Source organism: Microchirus variegatus (assembly GCF_963457635.1).
Source record: "Microchirus variegatus genome assembly, chromosome: 11".
Lineage (NCBI taxonomy): Eukaryota > Metazoa > Chordata > Actinopteri > Pleuronectiformes > Soleidae > Microchirus > Microchirus variegatus.
The window spans coordinates 2,472,063-2,496,871 of NC_139812.1; the positions used below are offsets into that span (position 1 = coordinate 2,472,063).

Below are 24,809 nucleotides of genomic sequence, written 5' to 3' on the forward strand. Positions count from 1 at the left end.
TGTGTGTGTGTGTGTGTGTGTGTGTGTGTGTGTGTGTGTGTGTGTGTCCTTGTCATTCTCCCACTAACATACTGAAGTATTTCTATGGGGCTTGTGTGCGTTAGATAAAAAAAAAAAAAAAAAGCACTCTTGTTCTTCTCATCTTCATAGGCTTTTCATGCTTGTTTGACTGCAACACTGATGACTCTCTGCACCTCCACTCCTCCACTCTGCATTTCTCTAAGCCCCCTCCATCCATCCCAAATCCCTTCCTATCAGCCAATTTAAACAAGCTTGGGTCCAGAGAGAGAGAGATGCTCTGGCCTAAGCTCTTTTTAAAACAGTAAAAGGAACAAGAAAGAGTGGTAAAGAGGGTTAGGGTGATTTGGCAGCCAAAAGCCTGTTGGTACTACCTCAGGTCTTCCCCTGCACCACTGACACAGGCTAAGACAGCAGATCCCCTCACCTCCCTATAGATTATGGCCACAGAGAGAAAGTGACAAAAGCCTCTGCCTTTTTTTTTTATTGCAAAATTCCTTTAGAACAATTTTATATTGAACACCCCTCCCTCTGTTTTTTTCTTTTATAATCTGGTCTCTGATGAAGTTTCATTGTTTCTCATGTGAAGCCAATGACAGCTTAGCTGAGATGGAGTAGGGGAAAGCATTATAGCGCGGGCGTTCTCCCGTTTGGCTCGCTGAGAAAAGAGCAGGGAGAGAGGGGGAGGCCAACACAATGACAGTTTGGGGGCTCCTCGCGGATTCCCACATTCCCCCCAAATCCGGCTCTGTGTGCGCGGAGAAATGAGAGAAACTAGACGAGAATCTGGGAAACATCCCAGCGTTCCTTTGATGGCTGTTGGCCTTTCCCGCTCAGCACAAACTCCACTGTCAGTGGAGTCAAGAGAGTGGAGGCTATTGTTTACTTTCATTGAGCAGAGACCATCTTTAACATTAATGACAATTTAAAGTTGTTTATGATTTTTGAGCAGGAAGGATGACATGTTTTTTGTTGTTTTTTTTAATCTAGATCATTCTCAGAAGTTTGCATTTTATAATAACATTTATAATGACTATATACATTCAAATTTATGTCAAGAAATCAGCCTTATATATCACATGAAATAAGCTAATCATTGTGTTTGTAGTGGCAGATCCTGTCTAGACAGAGGAGGAAATGCTCACTGTCAGATGAGTCAGTGGTCTGACTTGTTTAAACACACCAGGAGTGAAGGTGATGACAGTTCAGAGGGCGGCATGTACAGTATTTGTACATTAAAGTCTTTAATGTGGCAGAGAATAATACTTTTCCACTCGTCTCTAGTTTGAAACACCAAATGTGTTTTGACGGAAATATGATACAACCCTGTCACATGTTTTAAAATGTCTTTATCTTTGTCATATGTCAACTCTACTAACAAATGATTAATGAATGAATGAATGTAGTCTGATGTTAATTCAGGGAAAAGTTCACGCTGACTGTGTGCTGTTAGATTTAACATGATCTTTGTCTAACCTGAAGTTAGGAATCTGGTTACCATGGTGATCACATTTCAAGTTTAAATGTATAGAAATATAATATGTAAATGTGATTTCTGGTGAAAAGAGACAACAATTTGACCTCAAATCATTATAAGGTGAGGTATCCATAGTGCGCATACACACAATTCGTACTAGTGATGTATACGAGTATATATAAGATGTATACATGCAGAATGATCCACTGAAATTAGACTCAGTTTATTTTACCTGTCAGTTTGTTCCTTTTTCTGTCAAACTTCACTAACTGATAATGATATGCAGACATTAACGATTGCTGGTTTAATAACATCTTCAATGAAATAAAAGTACTCTTTTTTTTTTTTTTTTAAGCGTGAGTGGAAGATCCCGTCAAAGGAGAATACAAACGGAGCGCCTTCACGTGACCGTGGGCCCAGACGTGTTCAGGACACTGAGACAAACAGGTCTGTGTGATGCTCGTCTTTGCTTATAATATGTGAAAATACCACGTGTTCTTCTATGTTCTTCAATATTCTTCCACTGAATGTCTGAAAGCTTTGTCTCAGTGTTAATTGGTTCAATACTATATAGCGTACCAGCATGGACATGACAATTCTGACCTAAAATTTCATTGCAGATTTTTTGTAATATGTTAAACTTAAAAACAACCCAAATTTATGACAAAAATCACCAGTTAGTTTATATCACACCTGCCCTGAAATGAAAATGTGTTTAATTAAGGAAACAAATAGACACAGTATTGACTAAGAAGGACTATGTCAGATTTTTTGAATTAATATCAACACTAATTTAACTGAATAAGCTGCAGTTGAAACCCCTGATGGATGTTTTCACCGATGACTCGGCTGCTGTCAGGGACAGAAAGGTAAAATACATTACAAATACATTCATTATTCCTGATTTGCCTAAGTCTCAAACATTTGTAACCGACCTGCAGCTCCCATCGCCCTGATTTTCTTGGTGAACTTCAGTGCAGGTGAGTCACCGGTTGACAAAGTTTCCAGACAGCAGCCACGTTATTAGTAAAAGATATTGTCCATCTCCGAGACAGGTCAGGAAATGGCGGCGCTTGGCAAAACTCAGTGGTGATAATATATCAGTACCGTTTGTACAGTAAAAGCTGAACTAGGCCTTTAAATAGAATCAGCTTTTATGTTAATCTTCATGTCCACAGCAGCAGCTGACACATGTTAGAGCCTGCAATCATTCTGCTCTGACATTTAGCTCGTTTTATTCTCTGAACGTAGCCTGAGAGCTTCCTGTCTCTCTCACGTCTGAGGTGACTAACTGGTCATTTAGGACAAAACATCAACTCTTCTTTGTCCTCACTTCCTCCTTCCTGCTCCCTATATTTTAATAATTCAGTTTTTTTTTTTTAGGGGGGTTATTAACAATTGTCTCGCTACCAAATCACTCTGTCATTGGGTAATCTGAGCTGCGGGCTATCGAGGGGAATTTGCATCAGCGTTTAAAATATGTGTACGAGGCACGCTGGGGTTTTAATGTCAATCATAACCTTATTAACGCAGAGCTCAGAGCGAGAGAGATCGCCATGAGTGACAACAGTTTACTACATTTGTTAAAACCCAGAAAAGGAAACGTGTCTGACCTACTGAGTGAGCACGTAACCTGTGTGTGTGTGTGTGCGTGTGTGTGTGTGTGTGTGTGTTTATGGGCCGTAGGGCTGTCATGTGTGATTATGCACGTCTGATGTTGTACTTATTAAACGTGCTAGCGGTGGATTACCAGAACATCCTCCGACGTCTTGTGTCATTTCATCTTTTTTTTTTTTTTTTTTTTTGTCTGCAGGAAACACTGAAGGTGACAGAGACAGCGTGAACGTAAGTTGATTGACTGAACATTGATTTTCATTTTTCATCTCCGTTGACAGAATTCACATCATGTCTTCTCCCTATGGATTGGATGAAAACACACTGTTAAGACCTGTATTATAAGTTCATAACCAGTAATATATAGTAATGCAGTGGTGTAGAAAAAGAAAAAAAACGGAATTCCTCTTTATTTTATGTAAACCCTCTGCAGTTAACCTTTAAAAGAACCTTAAGTGGTGTGTGACAGGTCATGGAAGAAAAAGCACACATCACTGATAACAGTATTGATGAAGTAGATAAGTAAACACTCACATCTGTATGTAATATACTATTTATGAATATGATTCTGAGTAAATTAAAGCATAAAATAAAATATAAACTGGATATTACTTTGGAAATAGCATGGTATTATTGTAATATTATCACCCCATTACTACATAAACAATTTCCATTGTTATCACAACTAAGCATGAATTTGCAGTACAAATAACACAGTATTACCTCAATATGACCTCCATATTACGTAATATTTACCCAGTTACTGCTCTGTAATGTAGTTCTCCCTCGAAATACATATGAATATTAACAATGCACTGGTTGGGAATTTCTTGACCGATACAGATTTAGACTGATACTGTTTTTTTGTGGTCGTTTTTATTAGAAAGGCATGATATTGGACTTTTTTGACGATATTTATGAAGAGTGTTTGGGCAAATAACCAAATACGATACTGATATATATATATATATATGTCTTTCCTTTTGCCAAATTTAGTCTCTTCTGAACATAATAGTTTTCATACATATGTCGCAGCAGATGTGGATATAAAATATCTTTCTTTTGCAAAATAAGTAAGCGTCAAAAAATAAAAATAACATCTGTGGGGGCGCTAGCATAGAAGTCAAAGTGGGAGGAGCTTTTTTCAGCCAACTATTTCAGTCATTAGTGATATCAGCAGATCTTGGCGGGTTTGCAAATATCCTAAATTTCATTTCGAAGCCAATATTTCCCGATACCAATATCATGCAATTTATATATATATATGTATATGTATCTTTGAATAATCACAAATATATGAAATAACCCTTTACACTGCCTTCAATCACATGCAATAACATTTTTTTCAGTTGACATACACAGCCCAGACAAACATCAGCATCTCTCACTGAATCTTATTTCGCTGACTGATGTCAACACAGTGAATGTCAGCTGATACTGATGTTCACATGATGATCATTCATATAATGCACATACTGTGTGTAACCATAATACAGCAGCATGAATAACTATGATCCCTATGATAAAATGTGAGTCATAGTCATTGTTAGACATTGTTACACACACGCTATACTGCATTATTATATGTTATATGTTGGTAATCAGTCAAATGTGTTTAGGTGCTTTTCGAGCAAAAATGTCCAAATGTGATGATAAATATGAGGATATGATGAAGGATGTTGTGATTTCGACGATGTTTGGAATCTGTTCTTTTTACGACTTTCACGTTTTTACTGGCAAACCATACATTTGATCATTGAAAAGGGAAAAAAAAAGAGATGAAAATATGTAGTTGAAGGTTTTGTTGTGGGTTTTTTAACATTTAATGACGACAAACAGAACAGTCAAACCACTATCAAGCCCGCGAGGGAAATGAAAAGTATGATTATCATAAAAGTCATAAAAGTGATTTGCTGTATAAACACAACATCTTTGCCTCTTGTGTCTCAGGGAGAAGACGACGCTGGGACGCTTCATGTGGTTCATTTAGGAATGGTTTAAGGAAACAGACCTGGAGGTATCATATTATATTATATTATATTATATTATATTATATTATATTATATTATATTATATTATATTATATTATATTATATTATATTATATTATATTATATTATATTGGTGTTATATTAATACCAGTGGGAACAGCGAAAAGAAACACCAACAGCCTTTATTTGTCTATATGTATATGCAAAGTAGTCATTGATGTTTACGGCATGGGTATCTCTGAATGTTAACTGTGATGAAAGGAGATGAACACATGAGTGTTGTGTAGTTTTGTGTCGAGACCTGTCATCGTGTGTCTGTGTGTAATTTCACGTGGACGTGGATGAAGGTTATTTTCTGTCAAAAGCAAATGAACCTTGACAGAAAAACAGTTGTACGGATTTCCTCTTTTTAAGAACATGACAAAAACTGTTTCAGACCTTGTCATTAATCAGTGCTGAAAAAAAAAAAATAAAGACTTCTATTATACTTCCTTCACCACTGATGCTGAATGTTTCAGGCTTCCTCTCTCTCTGTCTGTGTGTGTGTGTGTGTGTGTGCTGTATAGACGTGTGTGTGCATTTGTGTGTGTTGGCCGAGATTACGGGCCACAGTTTTATTCATGAATAGGAGCCAACCAGGGACTTTAAAGCATCGCACGGAGCCTGTTTCCTGAACAGCAGCCATGGCCGTGTCAGAGCTGTCGACGCGCTGCGCTCACCGACTAATCTGACAGCGCCGCACGAGCCCTAATCCCTCACTGTATCGTAATCTATTTACTTTGCATTCTAAGAGGATTTCCACCAAAAAAATATACAAGAAGCGATGTTGGAAACGGACAGAAGATGTGCGAGGATGCTTTTCTGCTTCCTTTCTGTTTGTTTTGTTCGCTTTTCAAAAAAAAAAAACACACACACACACGTCACTGTATGTTTTTTGGGGAGTCAATCCCCTGCGAGAGGGAAGGGTGAAAGGAATTACATTTCTGACTGATACTAATACTTCTCTTATGTAAACATCAAAATGTTATATTTCCCCTCTGATGATACAGTCACACTGCAGAGGCTGCTGCAGATAAGTGGCATCTGTCGTTTCCTTTAGAGCATCTCTTGACACGTTTATAATTTACAGACCAAGGCTGCATTATCTCCTGATTGTTTGATTTGACAGCTTGAATAAAAGCAGCAAAATTGCTTAACAGGCGAGCACTAAGTCCTCGCATCTCTCTGATGGCCCTACACAGTAGCCCTTTTTTTTTTTAACAAGAAAACAGTGAAATCTCCTCTTTCATAAGACACAAAACAAACCAAACGCGCTCCTCACTTACCCTTTAAGCAATTATGTCAGCTTTGTTGAATGATAAATACTTATGCCTCATTTAAAATGTGCCCAGCAGCTCCATTGTAAAACACTGCCTCGCGTTCAAATCTTTGCCGTCCGAGATGACTCGCAGAGATCGGCTTATTAGTGGTATTAACATACTGTGCAGCGTGCTGGAGCTGTGAAATGGCCTTGTTAACATTTGGAAATGAATCAAGCCTCCAGCACTTGCTATTATCCAGGTTATCTCTCCTTTTTTTTTCCCCTCTGTGCAACAGCTGTGCAGTGTTTCTGTAGCGGTTTTATCCCAGTTAATGATGTCGGATCTCTGATTGGACTGATAATGTTTCTCCCTGCGGGCCCAGTTTGTTTCACAGTCTGAAACATTATAGACAAACATGTCCAAAAACTTTAAAGAGTAAATAAATATCTAACCACTGACAGTGATTTGACAAATCAGAAATGACAGCGGAGTGTTAATCTTTCAATCTGTCACGTCTGTGAATGAGATGTACTTTGCATAACGACCACAGTGAAGGAAAGTACCTTAATAACATTGCGACATAATAATCTGCGCTGGAAATCTGTGTTTAACCTTTAAAACATAATTAATAAAGTGTAGATACTACAGCAACCTGGTTTGTGCCTCACGTGAAGGTCAGAGTGAAGCACAGGGACAAATCATCTTCAACATGATAACGCTTCTTCTTCAAGTCGAGCATTTCTGAACAGATACAAGCGAAATGACATGTCAAAGTCATTGGATGAGGTGTTGCAAAGTTATATCGTTGATGTACAGGACTTTATTTGTTATATATGCAATAATAACTTCGATAGCTAATTTTCTTCAATTGCAACTGAATTTTTTTATTATTATTTATTCTATGCATTATAAATGCATTATTTATTAAGTGATGTCACATTTCAGAAGTCTGGTCTGAGTCTTCTTTAAGATCATTCATTCATTTTCTACCACTTTATCATCCACATGAGGGTCGCTGGTGCTGATCCCAGCTGACACAGTGTGAAAGGTGAGGCACGCCTCGGACAGGTCGCCATGTTCATCGCAGGGCAAACTAAGGGATGAACAACCGTTCACACTCACTCTTACTCTTACACTTGCAGGAAGTTTGGAGTGTTCAATTCATGTTTTTGGACTGTGGGAGGAAACCCGAGAACCCGGAGAGAACCCACACACACACGGGGAGAACATGCAAACTCCATGCAGAAAGGCCCTCATTCAGACCGTGACGTAAAAACCTGGGTCCTTTTCCTGCAAAGCAACAGTTCTAGCCACGATTAATCCTTAGAAAGAATGAGGATTTCTGTAAGTGGAGCAGTTTAACTTGTTCTGTCCTGTAACATCAACATGATGGATGACACACGTGTGTGTCTTTTTCTTGCATCATCCACATGATGTATAAAACACAGTGTCATTATTTCATATTAATGCTTTGTGGTCAATTCCATGTTTCCCTCCAGCACAAGTTGAGACAAGACTTGCCTTACGTATAATGGATAAAAGTCAAGTTTGAACATGTTATAAATATTGAGTGAGTTCTTTGTTATTCCAAGCAATTGTCGACCAAAAGCCAGTTTAGCAAAGCATTATGGTTCATAAACAAATCAACCTGTAATTTTTGTTCCTTTTTTTTCTCCAGAGACACACTTCTGTGATTGTCTTTGTCAGGTCGTGCAGGTCAAAGTTCACGAGAAAGGTTTAGATTTTGTACAACAGCAGCAGTGCATGTTTTCTGAAATATAAGCCATCTGTCAACGTTTCAGCAGACAGACTCCACACACACACACACACACACACACACACACACAGAAATTTGTCACTGGAGACTAAACTAAACAAAAAAAAAGGAAATTTGGCCATCGTGTCAGACGGCTAAGTGTTGACATACAGAGACAACATCTTCAGCGAGAAACTCTAAAGCCTGCAGGTCAACAAGTCTCCATTAAGCTTTCCCAGGTCTGGAGCTCGGCTGCAGGGAAATAAGACAAGTTGCAACTTAGGACGAGGACAAGCTGCATCTTTTCCAGATGAGATAATAAGAGGACTCTTCAAATACCTATCTACTTCATCCCTCGTTACCTTGTTTTACAGGAAACAGGGAAATGAGGAATGTCAACAACAACACGTTCAGAAGACAGAAAGCAGGACGTACAAGACAACAATTGTTTTTCGTTTGTCAGAAATTGAAGTTGAAATATTTATACAACATTGATGTGTTGATGCTAACTGAAGGTTACATACAGTCTGTTCTCTAACAGTGGGAAGGAAAGGGTGAGGTGAGGGACGTACAAATGCAACTTCACCTATAAAAGTTGCTGAAGTTTACACACTGTGAAGCTGTCGATCATCAGATAATGTTTAATCTTTTAAATATAAACTCATTGCTGTTCCGTTCAAATCACTGACACACAACTCTCTCTGTGTGTTTGTCAGTGTTCTCATTGTTTCCCACACTTTACACAGAGTGATGTGTTTTATGTCGCCACTAATGGAGGAATGGCAGAATGGAATATAGCATAACTGCATAACAGCTACACAATTAAAGTGAGACAAACAGCAGGAATGTGGATCCAGAGTTGTTGTGTAAGTCTGATGTCACTGCCACCCAGGAAAAGTGTGTCTCTGTGTGTGTGTCTGTGTGTGTGCAGCGTCTCTGTCACTCATTTTCAGAATCTAATTTCATGTCTGTTTACCACTGACAAACTATGGGAAATGTACCTTTAATCCTCAGAGCACAGAACATTTAGGCTGCTTTTTTCATGACTATGTTAAAACATACAGTATAAGAATGTGCAATATAGAGTGTCTTATATCCTTTTTTCAGCACAACTGAGGCAATCTGATGAAAAAAACAATAATTATTCACCAACTCTATAAACGCACTTGAGCAAAAAGTACTCAAAATGTTTACATTGTGTGAATTTGAATAAAATGTGAATTTGTGTAATTTGGAAATACATCACACTTCAAAGTTATCTTGGCTAGTTTTTATGAACAAAAATAAAAGAAAAACTAGAAACTACTTTTGTGACTTCTGGACAATTATTGCTACTTTACATGACTACTAAAAATGCTATATAAAATGAATCAGAACTTTGACTTAACAACACATAAGACGAAAAAACACACGCATTTTTAAAGCCTGAATATGTGACCTATAAACACACATCCCCAGGATGTCCATATATGGAGTGGTGCATTATTCCCACGGCAAATTACCATGGGTGCACCTGCGGCACAGATCCGTGCTGCGTGACCACTTAGGGTTTAAAAACTGTATCTATTATTATAGCTCCGCTGGCAACTCGTCTGTTATCAGATGGATTTTGTGAAGTTTTATTTTTGGATTGATTATTCGGACTTTGAACCTTTGGTTTATGACAAAAGACTTGTTTCAGCCCAAGATTGTTCAGAACAAAAGATATTATTAGTTTACCCCTGACATTGAAACGTGTCGGGACACACAATATTATATATAATGTGACGAAAAATTCATACTTTAGTATTTTGTCCAAAGTTTGACGAAAAATCTTAGGTTAGTATGTCGTCCAAAATGTGACAAAAAGTCATAGGTTAGTATGTCTTCCAACGTATGGCAAAAAAAGTCAGTATGTGGTCCAAAATGTGACAGAAATGTCATACCATAGTATGTCGCCTAAAATCGGACAAAAATGTCATAGGTTAGTATGTCGTCGTCCAAAATTTGACAAAAAGTCATGCTTTAGTATGTCGTCCAAAATTTGACAAAAAAAAGTCATAGGTTAGTACATCGTCCAAAATTTGACAAAAAGTCATACTTTGGTATGTTGTCCAAATTTTGAAAAAGAAAGTCATCCTGTAATATCTCGTACAAACAAAATGTGTCAAGTTAACAGTGGCCTAATGGATAAAGCACTGGTCTTGTAATCCATGGATTGTAGGTATAAGTCCTATCTTGTACAGTGCAGTCATAGTTTAGAACGTTGTCCGAAATTTGACAAAAAAAAAGTCATAGATTAGTATGTGGTCTAAAATTTGACAAAAAAGTCATACTTTAGAATGTCGTCTAAAACATCCAACAAAAAAGAACTGTGTCAAAGTAATAACTAGCCCCAATGGCCTAATGTATATGACACTGGCCTTCGAATTCAGGGTTTGTGGTTTCAAGTACCATCTTGGGCAGTCCTGTCATAACTTAATATGTCGTCCAAAATTTTACAAAAAAGTAATTGGTTAGTATGTTGTCCAAAATTTAAATAAAAAAAGTCACACTTTAGTATGTCATCCAAAACGTGACAAAATAGTCATAGTTTAGTATATTGTCCAAGTTTGATTAAAAAAACTCAGAGGTTTGTATGTCGTCAAAATTGTGACAAAAAATTCATTGGTTAGTATGTCGTCCAAAATTTGACAAAAAGTCATACTTTGGTATGTCGTTCAGAATGTGACAAAAAAAAATTGTTTGGTATGTTATCCAAAATGTGAAAAAATAGTCATAGGTTAAAATGTCGTCCAAAATATGACAAAAAAAAATATCAGAGTTATGTATGTCGTCCAAAATTTGAAAAAAAAAAGTCATAGGTTAGTATGTCTTTCCAAAATGTGACAAAAAAGTCATACTTTAGTATGTCATCCAAAATTTGACAAAAAAGTCATAGGTTAAAATGTCATCCAAAATGTGACAATAAAAAGTCATAGGTTAGTATGTTGTCCAAAATTTGAAGAAAAACATCATTGGTTAGGATGTCGTCTAAAATGTGACAGAAAGTCATACTTTAGTATGTCGTTCAAAATGTGACAAAAAGTCATACTTTAGTATGTCGTCCAAAATTTGACCAAAAAGTCATACTTTAGTATGTCGTCCAAAATTTGACAAAAAAGTCATACTATAGTATGTCGTCCAAAATTTGACAAAAAGTCATACTTTAGTATGTCGTCCAAAATGTGAAAAAAAAGTCATACTTTAGTATGTCGTCCAAAATTTGACAAAAAGTCATACTTTAGTATGTCGTCCAAAATGTGAAAAAAAAGTCATACTTTAGTATGTCGTCCAAAATTTGACAAAAAGTCATACTTTAGTATGTCGTCCAAAATGTGAAAAAAAAGTCATACTTTAGTATGTCGTTCAAAATTTGAAAAAAAAGTCATACTTTAGTATGTCGTTCAAAATTTGACAAAAAAGTCATACTTTAGTATGTCGTCCAAAATTTGACAAAAAAGTCATACTTTAGTATGTCGTTCAAAATTTGACAAAAAGTCATACTTTAGTATGTCGTCCAAAATTTGAAGAAAAACATCATTGGTTAGTATGTCGTCTAAAATGTGACAAAAAGTCATACTTTAGTATGTCGTTCAAAATGTGACAAAAAGTCATACTTTAGTATGTCGTTCAAAATGTGACAAAAAAGTCATACTTTAGTATGTCGTCCAAAATTTGACAGAAAGTCATACTTTAGTATGTCGTTCAAAATTTGACAGAAAGTCATACTTTAGTATGTCGTCCAAAATGTGACAAAAAAGTCATACTTTAGTATGTCGTCCAAAATTTGACAGAAAGTCATACTTTAGTATGTCGTTCAAAATTTGACAAAAAGTCATACTTTAGTATGTCGTCCAAAATTTGACAAAAAGTCATACTTTAGTATGTCGTCCAAAATGTGACAAAAAAGTCATACTTTAGTATGTCGTCCAAAATTTGACAAAAAAGTCATACTTTAGTATGTCGTCCAAAACTTGACAAAAAAGTCATACTTTAGTATGTCGTTCAAAATGTGACTAAAAAGTCATACTTTAGTATGTCGTCCAAAATTTGACAAAAAGTCATACTTTAGTATGTCGTTCAAAATTTGACAAAAAGTCATACTTTAGTATGTCGTCCAAAATTTGACAAAAAGTCATACTTTAGTATGTCGTCCAAAATTTGACAAAAAAGTCATACTTTAGTATGTCGTCCAAAATGTGACAAAAAAGTCATACTTTAGTATGTCGTTCAAATTGTGACAAAAAAGTCATACTATACTATGTCGTTTTTGATTCTGACAATTTTTTTGAAAAACGTTTTTTTGGTCCAAAACTTGACAAAAACGTCACACTATACTATGCAGTACGTTATACTATACTATGTCTCTAAAATGTGACCATTTTTGGAGAAAAAAAATTTGGTCCAAAATTGGACAAAAACGACATACTATACTATGTCGTTTTTGATTCTGACAATTTTTTTGAAAAACGTTTTTTTGGTCCAAAACTTGACAAAAACGTCACACTATACTATGCAGTACGTTATACTATACTATGTCTCTAAAATGTGACCATTTTTGGAGAAAAAAAATTTGGTCCAAAATTGGACAAAAACGACATACTATACTATGTCGTTTTTGATTCTGACAATTTTTTTGAAAAACGTTTTTTTGGTCCAAAACTTGACAAAAACGTCACACTATACTATGCAGTACGTCATACTATACTATGTCTCTAAAATGTGACCATTTTTGGGGAAAAAAATTTGGTCCAAAATTGGACAAAAAGACATACTATACTATGTCGTTTTGGATTCTGACAATATTTTTGAAAAACGTTTTTTTGGTCCAAAACTTGACAAAAACGTCACACTATACTATGCAGTACGTTATACTATACTATGTCTCTAAAATGTGACCATTTTTGGAGAAAAAAATGTGGTCCAAAATTGGACAAAAACGACATAATCAAAAATTGTCGTTTTTGATTCTGACAATTTTTTTGAAAAACATTTTTTTGGTCCAAAACTTGACAAAAACGTCACACTATACTATGCAGTACGTTATACTATACTATGTCTCTAAAATGTGACAATTTTTGGAGAAAAAAAATTTGGTCCAAAATTGGACAAAAACGACATACTATACTATGTCGTTTTTGATTCTGACAATTTTTTTGAAAAACGTTTTTTTGGTCCAAAACTTGACAAAAACGTCACACTATACTATGCAGTACGTTATACTATACTATGTCTCTAAAATGTGACCATTTTTGGAGAAAAAAAATTTGGTCCAAAATTGGACAAAAACGACATACTATACTATGTCGTTTTTGATTCTGACAATATTTTTGAAAAACGTTTTTTTGGTCCAAAACTTGACAAAAACGTCACACTATACTATGCAGTACGTCATACTATACTATGTCTCTAAAATGTGACCATTTTTGGAGAAAAAAATTTGGTCCAAAATTGGACAAAAACGACATATTATACTATGTCGTTTTTGATTCTGACAATATTTTTGAAAAACGTTTTTTTGGTCCAAAACTTGACAAAAACGTCACACTATACTATGCAGTACGTCATACTATACTATGTCTCTAAAATGTGACCATTTTTGGAGAAACAAATTTGGTCCAAAATTGGACAAAAACTAAATATTATACTATGTCGTTTTTGATTCTGACAATATTTTTGAAAAACGTTTTTTTGGTCCAAAACTTGACAAAAACGTCACACTATACCATGCAGTACGTCATACTATACTATGTCTCTAAAATGTGACCATTTTTGGAGAAAAAAAATTTGGTCCAAAATTGGACAAAAACGACATACTATACTATGTCGTTTTTGATTCTGACAATTTTTTTGAAAAACGTTTTTTTGGTCCAAAACTTGACAAAAACGTCACACTATACCATGCAGTACCTCATACTATACCAAGTCTCTAAAATGTGACCATTTTTGGAGAAAAAAAATTGGGTCCAAATTTGGACAAAAACGACATACTATACTATGACGTTTTTGATTCTGACAATTTTTTTGAAAAACGTTTTTTTGGTCCAAAACTTGACAAAAACGTCACACTATACTATGCAGTACGTTATACTATACTATGTCCCTAAAATGTGACCATTTTTGGAGAAAAAAAATTTGGTCCAAAATTGGACAAAAACGACATACTATACTATGTCGTTTTTGATTCTGACAATTTTTTTGAAAAACGTTAATTTGGTCCAAAACTTGACAAAAACGTCACACTATACTATGCAGTACCTCATACTATACTATGTCTCTAAAATGTGACCATTTTTGGAGAAAAAAAATTTGGATCGTTTTTTTGGTCCAAAACTTGACAAAAACGTCACACTATACTATGCAGTACATCATACTATACTATGTCTCTAAAATGTGACCATTTTTGGAGAAAAAAAATTGGGTCCAAAATTGGACAAAAACGACATACTATACTATGTCGTTTTTGATTCTGACAATTTTTTTGAAAAACGTTTTTTTGGTCCAAAACTTGACAAAAACGTCACACTATACTATGCAGTACCTCATACTATACTATGTCTCTAATATGTGACCATTTTTGGAGAAAAAAAATTTGGTCCAAAATTGGACAAAAACGACATACTATACTATGTCGTTTTTGATTCTGACAATTTTTTTGAAAAACGTTTTTTTGGTCCAAAACTTGACAAAAACGTCACACTTTACTATGCAGTACCTCATACTATACTATGTCTCTAAAATGTGACAATTTTTGGAGAAAAAAAAATTGGTCCAAAATTGGACAAAAACGACATACTATACTATGTCGTTTTTGATTCTGACAATTTTTTTGAAAAACGTTTTTTTGGTCCAAAACTTGACAAAAACGTCATACTATACTATGTAGTACCTCATACTATACTATATCTCCAAAATGTGACCATTTTTGGAGAAAAAAAATTTGGTCCATAATTTGACAAAAACGACATACTATACTATGTCGTCCAAGATCTGACAATTTTTTTGAAAAACGTTTTTTTGGTCCAAAACTTGACAGAAACGTCATACTATACTATGTAGTACGTCATACTATACTTTATCTCCGTAATGTGACCATTTTTGGAGAAAATAAATTTGGTCCATAATTTGACAAAAACGACATACTATACTATGTCGTCCAAGATCTGACAATTTTTTTGAAAAACGTTTTTTTGGTCCAAAACTTGACAGAAACGTCATACTATACTATGTAGTACGTCATACTATACTATATCTCCAATATGTGACCATTTTTGGAGAAAAAAAAATTGGTCCAAAATTTGACAAAAACGACATACTATACTATGTCGTCCAAGATCTGACAATTTTTTTGAAAAACGTTTTTTTGGTCCAAAACTTGACACAAACGTCATACTTTACTATGTAGTACGTCATACTATACTATATCTCCAAAATGTGACCATTGTTGGAGAAAAAAAATTTGGCCCAAAATTTGACAAAAACGACATACTATATACAATGTCGTTTTTGATTCTGACAATTTTTTTGAAAAACGTCATACTATACTATGTAGTACGTCATACTATACTATGTCTCCAAAATGTGACCATTTTTGGAAAAAAAAACATTTGGTCCAAAATTGGACAAAAACGACATACTATACTATGTCGTCCAAAATCTGACCATTTTTTTGAAAAACGTTTTTTTGGTCCTAAACTTGACAAAAACGTCACACCATACTATGTAGTACGTCATACTATACTATGTCTCCAAAATGTGACCATTTTTGGAGAAAAAAAACATTTGGTCCAAAATTGGCGTTAGTATGTCGTCCAAAATTTGACAAAAAAGTCATACTTTAGTATGTCGTCCAAAATTTGACAGAAAAGTCATACTTTAGTATGTCGTTCAAAATGTGACAAAAAAGTCATACTTTAGTATGTCGTTCAAAATGTGACAGAAAAGTCATACTTTAGTATGTCGTTCAAAATGTGACAAAAAAGTCATACTTTAGTATGTCGTCCAAAATTTGACAAAAAGTCATACTTTAGTATGTCGTTCAAAATGTGACAAAAAAGTCATACTTTAGTATGTCGTTCAAAATGTGACAAAAAAGTCATACTTTAGTATGTCGTCCAAAATTTGACAAAAAGTCATACTTTAGTATGTCGTCCAAAATGTGACAAAAAGATTAGATTAAGATTAAGATTAAGATTAAGATTTAAGATTAAGATTAAGATTAAGATTAAGAACCCTTTAAGAACCCTAAAGTCATACTTTAGTATGTCGTTCAAAATTTGACAAAAAATTTTTGGAGAAAAAAAATTTGGTCCAAAATTGGACAAAAACGACATACTATACTATGTCGTTTTTGATTCTGACAATTTTTTTGAAAAACGTTAATTTGGTCCAAAACTTGACAAAAACGTCACACTATACTATGCAGTACCTCATACTATACTATGTCTCTAAAATGTGACCATTTTTGGAGAAAAAAAATTTGGATCGTTTTTTTGGTCCAAAACTTGACAAAAACGTCACACTATACTATGCAGTACATCATACTATACTATGTCTCTAAAATGTGACCATTTTTGGAGAAAAAAAATTGGGTCCAAAATTGGACAAAAACGACATACTATACTATGTCGTTTTTGATTCTGACAATTTTTTTGAAAAACGTTTTTTTGGTCCAAAACTTGACAAAAACGTCACACTATACTATGCAGTACCTCATACTATACTATGTCTCTAATATGTGACCATTTTTGGAGAAAAAAAATTTGGTCCAAAATTGGACAAAAACGACATACTATACTATGTCGTTTTTGATTCTGACAATTTTTTTGAAAAACGTTTTTTTGGTCCAAAACTTGACAAAAACGTCACACTTTACTATGCAGTACCTCATACTATACTATGTCTCTAAAATGTGACAATTTTTGGAGAAAAAAAAATTGGTCCAAAATTGGACAAAAACGACATACTATACTATGTCGTTTTTGATTCTGACAATTTTTTTGAAAAACGTTTTTTTGGTCCAAAACTTGACAAAAACGTCACACTTTACTATGCAGTACCTCATACTATACTATGTCTCTAAAATGTGACCATTTTTGGAGAAAAAAAACTTTGGTCCAAAATAGGACAAAAACGACATACTATACTATGTCGTTTTTGATTCTGACAATTTTTTTGAAAAACGTTTTTTTGGTCCAAAACTTGACAAAAACGTCATACTATACTATGTAGTACCTCATACTATACTATATCTCCAAAATGTGACCATTTTTGGAGAAAAAAAATTTGGTCCATAATTTGACAAAAACGACATACTATACTATGTCGTCCAAGATCTGACAATTTTTTTGAAAAACGTTTTTTTGGTCCAAAACTTGACAGAAACGTCATACTATACTATGTAGTACGTCATACTATACTTTATCTCCGTAATGTGACCATTTTTGGAGAAAATAAATTTGGTCCATAATTTGACAAAAACGACATACTATACTATGTCGTCCAAGATCTGACAATTTTTTTGAAAAACGTTTTTTTGGTCCAAAACTTGACAGAAACGTCATACTATACTATGTAGTACGTCATACTATACTATATCTCCAATATGTGACCATTTTTGGAGAAAAAAAAATTGGTCCAAAATTTGACAAAAACGACATACTATACTATGTCGTCCAAGATCTGACAATTTTTTTGAAAAACGTTTTTTTGGTCCAAAACTTGACACAAACGTCATACTTTACTATGTAGTACGTCATACTATACTATATCTCCAAAATGTGACCATTGTTGGAGAAAAAAAATTTGGCCCAAAATTTGACAAAAACGACATACTATATACAATGTCGTTTTTGATTCTGACAATTTTTTTGAAAAACGTCATACTATACTATGTAGTACGTCATACTATACTATGTCTCCAAAATGTGACCATTTTTGGAAAAAAAAACATTTGGTCCAAAATTGGACAAAAACGACATACTATACTATGTCGTCCAAAATCTGACCATTTTTTTGAAAAACGTTTTTTTGGTCCTAAACTTGACAAAAACGTCACACCATACTATGTAGTACGTCATACTATACTATGTCTCCAAAATGTGACCATTTTTGGAGAAAAAAAACATTTGGTCCAAAATTGGCGTTAGTATGTCGTCCAAAATTTGACAAAAAAGTCATACTTTAGTATGTCGTCCAAAATTTGACAGAAAAGTCATACTTTAGTATGTCGTTCAAAATGTGACAAAAAAGTCATACTTTAGTATGTCGTTCAAAATGTGACAGAAAAGTCATACTTTAGTATGTCGTTCAAAATGTGACAAAAAAGTCATACTTTAGTATGTCGTCCAAAATTTGACAAAAAGTCATACTTTAGTATGTCGTTCAAAATGTGACAAAAAAGTCATACTTTAGTATGTCGTTCAAAATGTGACAAAAAAGTCATACTTTAGTATGTCGTCCAAAATTTGACAAAAAGTCATACTTTAGTATGTCGTCCAAAATGTGACAAAAAGATTAGATTAAGATTAAGATTAAGATTAAGATTTAAGATTAAGATTAAGATTAAGATTAAGAACCCTTTAAGAACCCTAAAGTCATACTTTAGTATGTCGTTCAAAATTTGACAAAAAAGTCATACTTTAGTATGTCGTTCAAAATGTGACAAAAAAGTCATACTTTAGTATGTCGTCGAAAATTTGAAAAAAAAGTCATACTTTAGTATGTCGTTCAAAATTTGACAAAAAAGTCATACTTTAGTATGTCGTTCAAAATGTGACAAAAAAGTCATACTTTAGTATGTCGTTCAAAATGTGACAAAAAAGTCATACTTTAGTATGTCGTCCAAAATTTGACAAAAAGTCATACTTTAGTATGTCGTTCAAAATTTGACAAAAAAGTCATACTTTAGTATGTCGTTCAAAATGTGACAAAAAAGTCATACTTTAGTATGTCGTCCAAAATTTGACAAAAAAGTCATACTTTAGTATGTCGTCCAAAATTTGACAAAAAGTCATACTTTAGTATGTCGTTCAAAATTTGACAAAAAAGTCATACTTTAGTATGTCGTTCAAAATGTGACAAAAAAGTCATACTTTAGTATGTTGTCCAAAATTTGACAAAAAAGTCATACTTTAGTATGTCGTCCAAAATTTGACAAAAAAGTCATACTTTAGTATGTCGTCCAAAATTTGACAAAAAAGTCATACTTTAGTATGTCGTCCAAAATTTGACAAAAAGTCATACTTTAGTATGTCGTTCAAAATTTGACAAAAAAGTCATACTTTAGTATGTCGTTCAAAATGTGACAAAAAAGTCATACTTTAGTATGTCGTCCAAAATTTGACAAAAAAGTCATACTTTAGTATGTCGTCCAAAATGTGCTGAGTAATGCATACATAATGACATCACCCACACAGTGTGTGCCATATTTCAGGCACATTTTGGTCTTAAATGTTTGTTAATGTGGAGGCTTTTATGTTCTTTTCTAATCTATTTCGTCTGAAGTTGTTTTGGGTTGAGTAATGCATACATAATGATAACTAATTACATTATTAAACTTTTATTCATGCAATAGATTAACTTTAACTTTGAGTAGTAAACATTAATTCACTTCTTAGTAATATATTAACCTATATGTTAACTAATGCTAAGTAATACATAACAAAGATTATTAATATATTATTAAACAGTTAATTAATGTACTTAATAATGTACTGACTAACGTTAATTACGGGACCATTATTGTAAAGTGTTACCACTCAGTCAATTGTTGCTGTATAGTTTAGTAAAAAAAAAAAAAAGACTAAATAAATAAATACAGTATAAAATGTAACTCCGGTTTCAGATTAAAAAAACAACAACAAACAAAACATCAGTACAGTGTAATAAAGATAATTTATCACTTAACTTAATTGTTGAACTGTGTCTGTCGATAACATTCTTTAATTTTAAGTCTATTCTAAAAAGGTTTTTATTTTTTATAATTTTATATTTTTTACATTTATTTGTGTTGGTTTTTTTATACTTTCTACAGTATTTTATTGTTTTATCATTTCATTATCAGTTTTTAGGTCTATTAGGTCTTTTATTTATCTCTGATGTAGAGCACTTTGTTTCTGCTGCTGCTGTTTGTAAAGTGCTTTATAAATGAAGTTGTATTGGTTAATATTTGTCTGTATTTCTGTACTCATCTTTAATAACTTTAATGGTGTTTGTGTCGTATATTATTATTATTACCATGATCTTATCTGGTCATCGTATCTTAAACGACCAGTGTGTAAGATGTAGGTTAAATTATTATTATTATTAGGCAAACATTGAAAATAAAATGGTTGAAAAAAAAAGAACAGCTTGGACTGATGTGTTTTTAATGAAAACTGAAGGTTACCATGGTTTCAGTGAGTGCAACATGCAGCGTCACCCATAGATGTCGCTAAATCCTACACACTGTACCTTTAATAAGTACTTTCGCTTGAGACCTGCTCACATCACCGATGTCTCCTGAACTAAACCTGCAGAGTCCAATCTCCAATGAGGAATTTCATGAATTCTGTCTGAGACGTGCGTCACAGCAGTGAGAATAAGCTGCTCCAATCTGCACAGCCTGGACTCAGCTGTGAAACCCTTCACACACACACACACACACACACACAGTGTTGCTCTCACCTCTCTCTGTTTGTGTGATGGATTCAATAGGTTTGTTGTTTGGTTTTTCTTGGTGAATCTGTGAAAAAACAAAAATGACCAAAGAGAGAAGAAAACTCGGCACGATCTCTGGTTTCATGTGACCAGATTCCATATGAAACAAAATAAATGAAACTCAAAAAAAAAAAAAGAGAGAAAAAAAAACAAAGGCTGAAGCTGACAAAGCAGAGAAACCAGAGCCTGCGTTCTGGCCTACACCCACGTCAGTGTACAGTTGACCCCAGATTAACCTCCCAGGTAAATATAATCCTCCTCTGTATCACCTCTCACTCCTCATACCGGCCTGTAAACACTCCAGGATGCCAAGGTCTGCCGACAGTCAACAGCCAATGACAGACAAGTGTGTGCATGTGTGTGTTTGTGTGTGTGTGTGTGTGTGTGTTTTCCAGTCCTGCATGGAAATGGAGTAAAAGAGAAAAAAAAAAAAAAAGCAGTCCCAGCATGCAGGCTGCTATCAGCACATCTCCCCGTTCCTCCGTATCATTTTCTGTCACACACACTTTGACTTTTTGAGGCCTGTAAGTTCTCACTAAGCAAATACTGTAGGATCCGTCCACTCGCTGTCTCTCCCTCTCTCTCTCCGTCTGTCTGTCTTTATCTGTCTCCGTCTCCGTCTTATTGTCTCAGATACAATCACGCAGCCACTCGTGCAAAAACAGTCCAGCGACAGTTCCAGTTCATTTCCTGGACAAGTGTGAACCGAGTGTCAACAGTTTCCAGTTCGGCCACATTCAGGCTCCTTTCGCTGGAGCAGGCCACAGGTCAAAGGTCAACAGTTGTGGCGCAACCCGATGGTTCCTGCTGAACAGAGTGTGGAGGTGTGAGTCTGGATTGCAGGTGAAACCAACGCTGACCCCACAGTTGTATATATTAATAATATCACAACCCTGCTGTGATCGTATATGGATGCTTGTGTTTTTCAGTCGTGAACCCTTTTGACCTTTTTTTTTTGCGATGGATTTTAATTTGTACTATTTCCAGCACTGCTTTAATTGTGCGTTGTGTGTATAAATGGGTCTGTACTGAAAGGTAATTGCTAAATTAAATATTTAAGACAATTTCAAAGAACTGAAGATTATAGAACAAAGGCAAGAATAGTTGATGGGATTACATCTTCAGTCACAACCTTTGTAAAAGGTTTAAGAGCAGGCGTTTCGGCTCCTGCTTGTCCCTCCATGAAACGTCGTCAATGCACTTCACATGCTATAAATAGTTTGTATCAAGCTGTTTTTGTTTTTTCCCCCTGTTGATCTGGTGAATATACACATTTAAATCAAAGTGAACAAAGAACAAATACACACGTCTTTTTAATAACTGATCAAATGTTTCATTTCAGTTTTTACTTCATTTATTGTGATGTGTTTTAATGGTCATTCAAAAGTCCGAGGAGTGAGTCATCTGTTGATTGGAGGCCTGTTATATAACAAGTTGTTTTCCTACTAATTATATCAGATGTAAATTATATGCTAAATTCAACGGGTGAGTGTTGATTATACAGTTCAACAAGAAAACAAAAGAAATGATTGGTTATTTGTCTGGATTTATTATAAGTTTGCTTATACTTTAATTCTCAGTGTTTTTTTTCTGTCTCTGTTATGAAACTGTAGTTGACTTAATGTTTTAATCTCTTCGTGCATTAGTAGAACAAACTGTAACAATAGGATGATCTGATGTAAAGGAAAATACGCCTCAGGAGAGTGTGATGAGGATGTGGGAAATGAACCCTTTACGCTCGAAAGAGTGAGTTTTTCGGAGTTGTCTTTGAATTTGTATTTTTCTCTTCGTTTTACCTGATAAACATCTGATTTCCACGCTGACATTTAAGTGGAGAATGGATGACATCACCCACACAGTGTGTGCCATAATTCAGGCCTGTTTTAGTCTTAAATGTTTGTTAATGTGGAGGCTTTTATGGGGTTTTTTTTTCTAATCTATTTAATCTGAAGCTGTTTTGGGTCAAATGTTTTTATAAATATCTTCCAAATTAGGAGGAGAATCAAAGTTTATTTTCATTTGTTTGTCCTCCTCACACTCACACACACACACACACACACACACACACACACACACACACACACACTGCTGCTGCTTCAGCTTCACCTCTAATTCAGTGTCCTCTGTTTGGAGGTGATCATCATCATCATCGTCATCGTCATCATCATCAGCAGCAGCAGCAGATGTCTGATGTCTGATGTGGGGAAAGTCGCCTCTTTGCAACTCCTTCAAACAATCCCACAAGATTTTTGGTCGCATCAGTAAATGTTTGTTTGATGCAAATCCGAACAAATCCGCCGCTGTCGCTGGACACTCGCTGCGCTGTTTGCGCGTCTTGGCGCAAACATGTTTAATGTCCTGGTCTGCAGATATTTATTCAGCTGCTGTGAGCTTCATTTACATAAACACAGAGAGAGAGAGAGCTGCAGCTGCAACACACACACACACACACAGAGAGAGAGAGAGAGAGAGAGAGAAACGCACTGTGTGTATTGATCAGGGTGATATTGTGATCAGCTTGATAGGAGCCATTATCGATAGGCGGCGGTTCAGAGCAGCTTTCGATGATTTTGATTGTCATTTGTACGCAACGAAGAATTGTCGGAAATAAGATCCAAGATAACCAAACGTTCGTTTCAAAACAGAAATGCTGTCTTTTCTTTTACGGAGGCGCAAGGATTTCCAGCACAGAGTAGTTTTTTTTACTTAAATTAGATTAAATTAAATTAAATCACAAATGGATAGTTACAGACCAATCAGTACCTCAGTAAGTACACACACATATGTAAATATATAAGAGAAGGTTTTTTTAAACTGACTTTTATAAGACATTCATTAAGATAAACATGTACAATACTGAAAATGTTGTTTAGTTTTTTTTTTTTTGCTTTAAACCATGAGAATAAACTGCCATGTAACATGTTGAAACAAACACCCAGAAAAAAAAACGTTTATTGTAGCCAATGCTATGCAAATGTAATGGCACTTAAATTAAAACAGTGGAAAGAGAAAGTTAAGTGCGTTCAACACGCATCTGCTCTGTGTGTGTGTGTGTGTGTGTGTGTGTGTGTGTGTGTGTGTGTGTGTGTGTGTGTGTGTGTGTGTGTGGGTGCGTGTGTGTGTGTGTGTGTGTGTGTGTGTGTGTGTGTGTGTGTGTGTGTGTGTGTGTATTTCTGGGGCAGTTATTTGCATTAAATCCGTTTAGAGCCGCTGTCTGTGCGGCCTTCACTGGCACAAAACACACTCGTCCAAAAACAACCTTGCCAGAGAACCGAGTGACGCAACTTCTTTTTTTTTTATTATTATTATAATGCTTGATGTTTATGCCTGCGAGCATGAACACACACACACACACACACACACACACACACACACACACACACACACACACACACACACACACACACACACACACACACACACACACACACACACACACACACACACACACACTTCCATGTGACCCTCTAACCTGGCCCCACCTACGTAATTACTGCATCAGAGGCAGTGAAATTCCTGCAGGTTATTTTGGAGAAACAGGAGTAATTATCACGCCATTACAGCGATGCTTTCAATTACGCCTCGATCAAATGTCTCCCGGCTCAATATTTAAGTTTTTTTTTTCCCTCTCAACGGCGCAATTTAAAAAGACACTTGGTTTCCCTAAAGCATGGAGACATGTTAGTGTTTCAATTTAAGACCGAGAGGATTAAACAGCCCGCTCTCTAAAATGGAAATGCGGGGCCTACACGCGTTCACGCCATGTATTAATTATGGATTAATTTGCATGTACCGCGTTATAATTAAGAAGAAACAAAATCAGACAGCTTTTAAATAAACGTGTGACTAGTTCAAATGAGGCAGTTTGTAGTTCGCCCGCGTGCACGAATACATATTACGAGAGAGAGAGAGAGGAAAATGACTGTGTGTTAA

General features: G+C 35.0%; 1 protein-coding gene across 1 annotated transcript in view; it reads left to right on the forward strand.

The window, feature by feature from the left end:
• wdpcp (WD repeat containing planar cell polarity effector) overlaps positions 1 to 21,811 on the forward strand; it is a gene marked incomplete at its 3' end in the record, with an annotated part of 94,650 nt that extends 72,839 nt beyond the window's left edge. The window contains exons 17-21 of the mRNA XM_083897992.1: positions 1,851 to 1,942; positions 2,437 to 2,475; positions 3,309 to 3,340; positions 21,510 to 21,719; positions 21,806 to 21,811. Of these exons, the coding sequence (XP_083754118.1) occupies positions 1,851 to 1,942; positions 2,437 to 2,475; positions 3,309 to 3,340; positions 21,510 to 21,719; positions 21,806 to 21,811 (379 nt within the window). The remainder of the gene's footprint in view (positions 1 to 1,850; positions 1,943 to 2,436; positions 2,476 to 3,308; positions 3,341 to 21,509; positions 21,720 to 21,805) is intronic.
• Between the last annotated feature and the right edge of the window lie 2,998 nt (positions 21,812 to 24,809).